The sequence below is a fragment of the Saprolegnia parasitica genome (genome assembly GCF_000151545.1).
Source record: "Saprolegnia parasitica CBS 223.65 unplaced genomic scaffold supercont2.843, whole genome shotgun sequence".
NCBI classification, from domain to species: domain Eukaryota; phylum Oomycota; class Saprolegniomycetes; order Saprolegniales; family Saprolegniaceae; genus Saprolegnia; species Saprolegnia parasitica.
Window position 1 is genome coordinate 37,950 of NW_012157237.1, and position 2,262 is coordinate 40,211.

The 2,262-nt window shown below is 55.8% G+C and overlaps 2 protein-coding genes across 2 annotated transcripts; both read left to right on the forward strand.

The window, feature by feature from the left end:
* Window positions 1-434: 434 nt before the first annotated feature.
* On the forward strand, window positions 435-1,494 carry SPRG_21594 (hypothetical protein; the record flags this gene model as incomplete). Its single annotated transcript, XM_012357308.1, has 2 exons — window positions 435-1,308; window positions 1,358-1,494. The coding sequence occupies 2 exons, from the start codon at window positions 435-437 to the stop codon at window positions 1,492-1,494; spliced, it is 1,011 nt and encodes a 336-aa protein (XP_012212698.1).
* Window positions 1,495-1,965: 471 nt separating this feature from the next.
* Window positions 1,966-2,130, forward strand: SPRG_15601 (hypothetical protein; the record flags this gene model as incomplete). Its single annotated transcript, XM_012357309.1, has 1 exon — window positions 1,966-2,130. A coding segment is annotated over one exon (165 nt), but the record flags the coding sequence as incomplete, so codon positions are not given.
* Between the last annotated feature and the right edge of the window lie 132 nt (window positions 2,131-2,262).

Below are 2,262 nucleotides of genomic sequence, written 5' to 3' on the forward strand. Positions count from 1 at the left end.
AAAAAAAAAAAACAACATCAGACTCGTCAACAAATATAGACTCACAATCGAAAAACAGATATAATCAGACATCATCGAAAGTGCAGTACTAGACACGGTTAATGGAAAAAAAAAAACAAAGTATATGCACATCAGACTTATCCACACAGACAACTTCTACAAGAACTATATAAGTAACTACAGAAATTGTATCACACGACGCACCCGGTAACACGGTTGTTGACGACGCCATCGCTGAGAACGACGCGGCGCTGGCCACGATCGCGGACGCCTTGGCCGACGACGTGGCAGACAAGTGGGAAGCGCTGGTGCACGAGGTCGAGATCTCGCGCAGCGCACCTGTCTCTGTCAATGCCACCGAGGAATCGCCCGCAGAAGACGACACGACCAACTTGGCAGCTGTCGCGGACGAGAGCGTCGCTGTGCCTCCGGCCATGGACGAAGCCGCCGACGAAGATTCGCCCATAGAGACGACGATTGTCCAAGCCGAGGACATCGATCCACCAGCCGTCGTCATCGACGAAGTCGAGATGGAAGTCATCATGATTGCGCCGTTGCACGACAGCGACGCCATGGACACCGTCGTCGAAGAACTGTCCGAGGTCGACGTCGACGTGGTCGAGGCTACCGACGAAGGGACGGAGAACGAGACTGTCGATGTTGTCGAAGAGTCGACAGTGGCCGACAAAGAGGAAGTGGATGCTGCAGTGCCCATGCCGCGCAGCACGGTGGGTGAGGAGTATGTGCTGGACGATCTCATTGGGAGCACGGTGCCCGTGCACACGCGCGTCGTGGCCGCTGGCATCGTCGACGAGATCATCGAAAGCGCCGTCGCGCGCGTCAACGCCAAGGAAACCGTTGAGGTCGACATTGACGCCGAGATGGACGCCGAGCAGCAGCTCCTTCAGGTCCAGCACGACCTCGCTGAGATCGCCGCGGAGCTCGAGCAGATCAAGGAAGCCAGCGAGAAGATCGACAGCACGAACGAGTCGGACTATATTGGTAGCGAGATCGCGCCACAAGACGAGCCGGTACCGCAGTCATCGGACGCCACGACGGCCGACATTGACAACCCAATGATCCCCATGGCACCGTCAAGCAAGGCGCCGTCAAGCAAGAGCAAGCACTACATGTCGCTCGGGTCGAGCGTCGAGAGTGGTATCGTCATGTACAACGTCCAAGTGCCAAGCGGCCGTGTCATCCACAAGCGCTACAACGACTTCAAGGTCCTTTACAGCGACATGGCGCACGTCATGCTCGTCAACGACGTCCACGGCGGCGGCGGTCTTCCGCCCATGCCTCGCGCAGGTGCAACATTCGTCGTCTTGGTTCTGTCGGCGTACTCACACGTGCGTAGGTATGATGTCGCGCTTCACGCGGCAAAACAAGGCGATGGTTCAGGAGCGCGAGCAGGTGTTCGAGTCGATTTTGAATGCGATTGCAGCGCACCCGATCGCGAGCCGCAGCCCCGAGTTCCAGCACTTTCTGCGTTAAACGACGCGTGTACTTTTACATATAATGATGACGATAATCCCACGCGACTTGTTGCGTGAAGAAACAAAAGTCGTGATGACACACCACCCCTTTGACAAAATGACCTCATATTACAACGCGGGAGCTTTCTGTCCCCTGTTCTGTCCCATACAATGCCGACATAATCTTGAAAAGGAGAGCGCCATGGACTTTGGTTTGGGTCAGAAATTTTCGCGTTCTGACGTGGCAGCTGGATGTGCCTTTGTAACTGTCAATCAATTTTGGTGGGGAAGCAGATGCATTCAGAAAGGCCAGATTGTATCAGCTGTGGGGAGCGACATGCGTCCCAGCTGGGCTTTGCCACGACAGGGAGGCAGAGAGCAGAAGACAGACAGCACCGGTCTCCGATTGGAGAACACGACGAGCTTCGCATGTCTGCTACAATTCCACTCCATTCGTCCTTGGTTCTGCATTTCATACACTTGCTTTGGGATGGGCTGCTTCCAATCGACGTCCGCGCACGAGCCTGGACCAGGACGACGCCGACAGCAGCCACCAGTGCCCCCGCCGCCATCCACCAACACCAACGGCAACTACCCGGACGACAGCAGCTTGTCGTTTTTGAGTGAGAACCCGCCGCCATCGCTCTTGCCGTGCGTATTGAGCTCCGATCTTGCTCAATATTAAGGTCAGTGAGTGTAGGCAGAGCAGCACGCACTCGTCGTTTCCGATGCTGCGGTCGTCGGCGACAAACAGCTACTCGAACAACAAGTCGTACTCGACGAACGC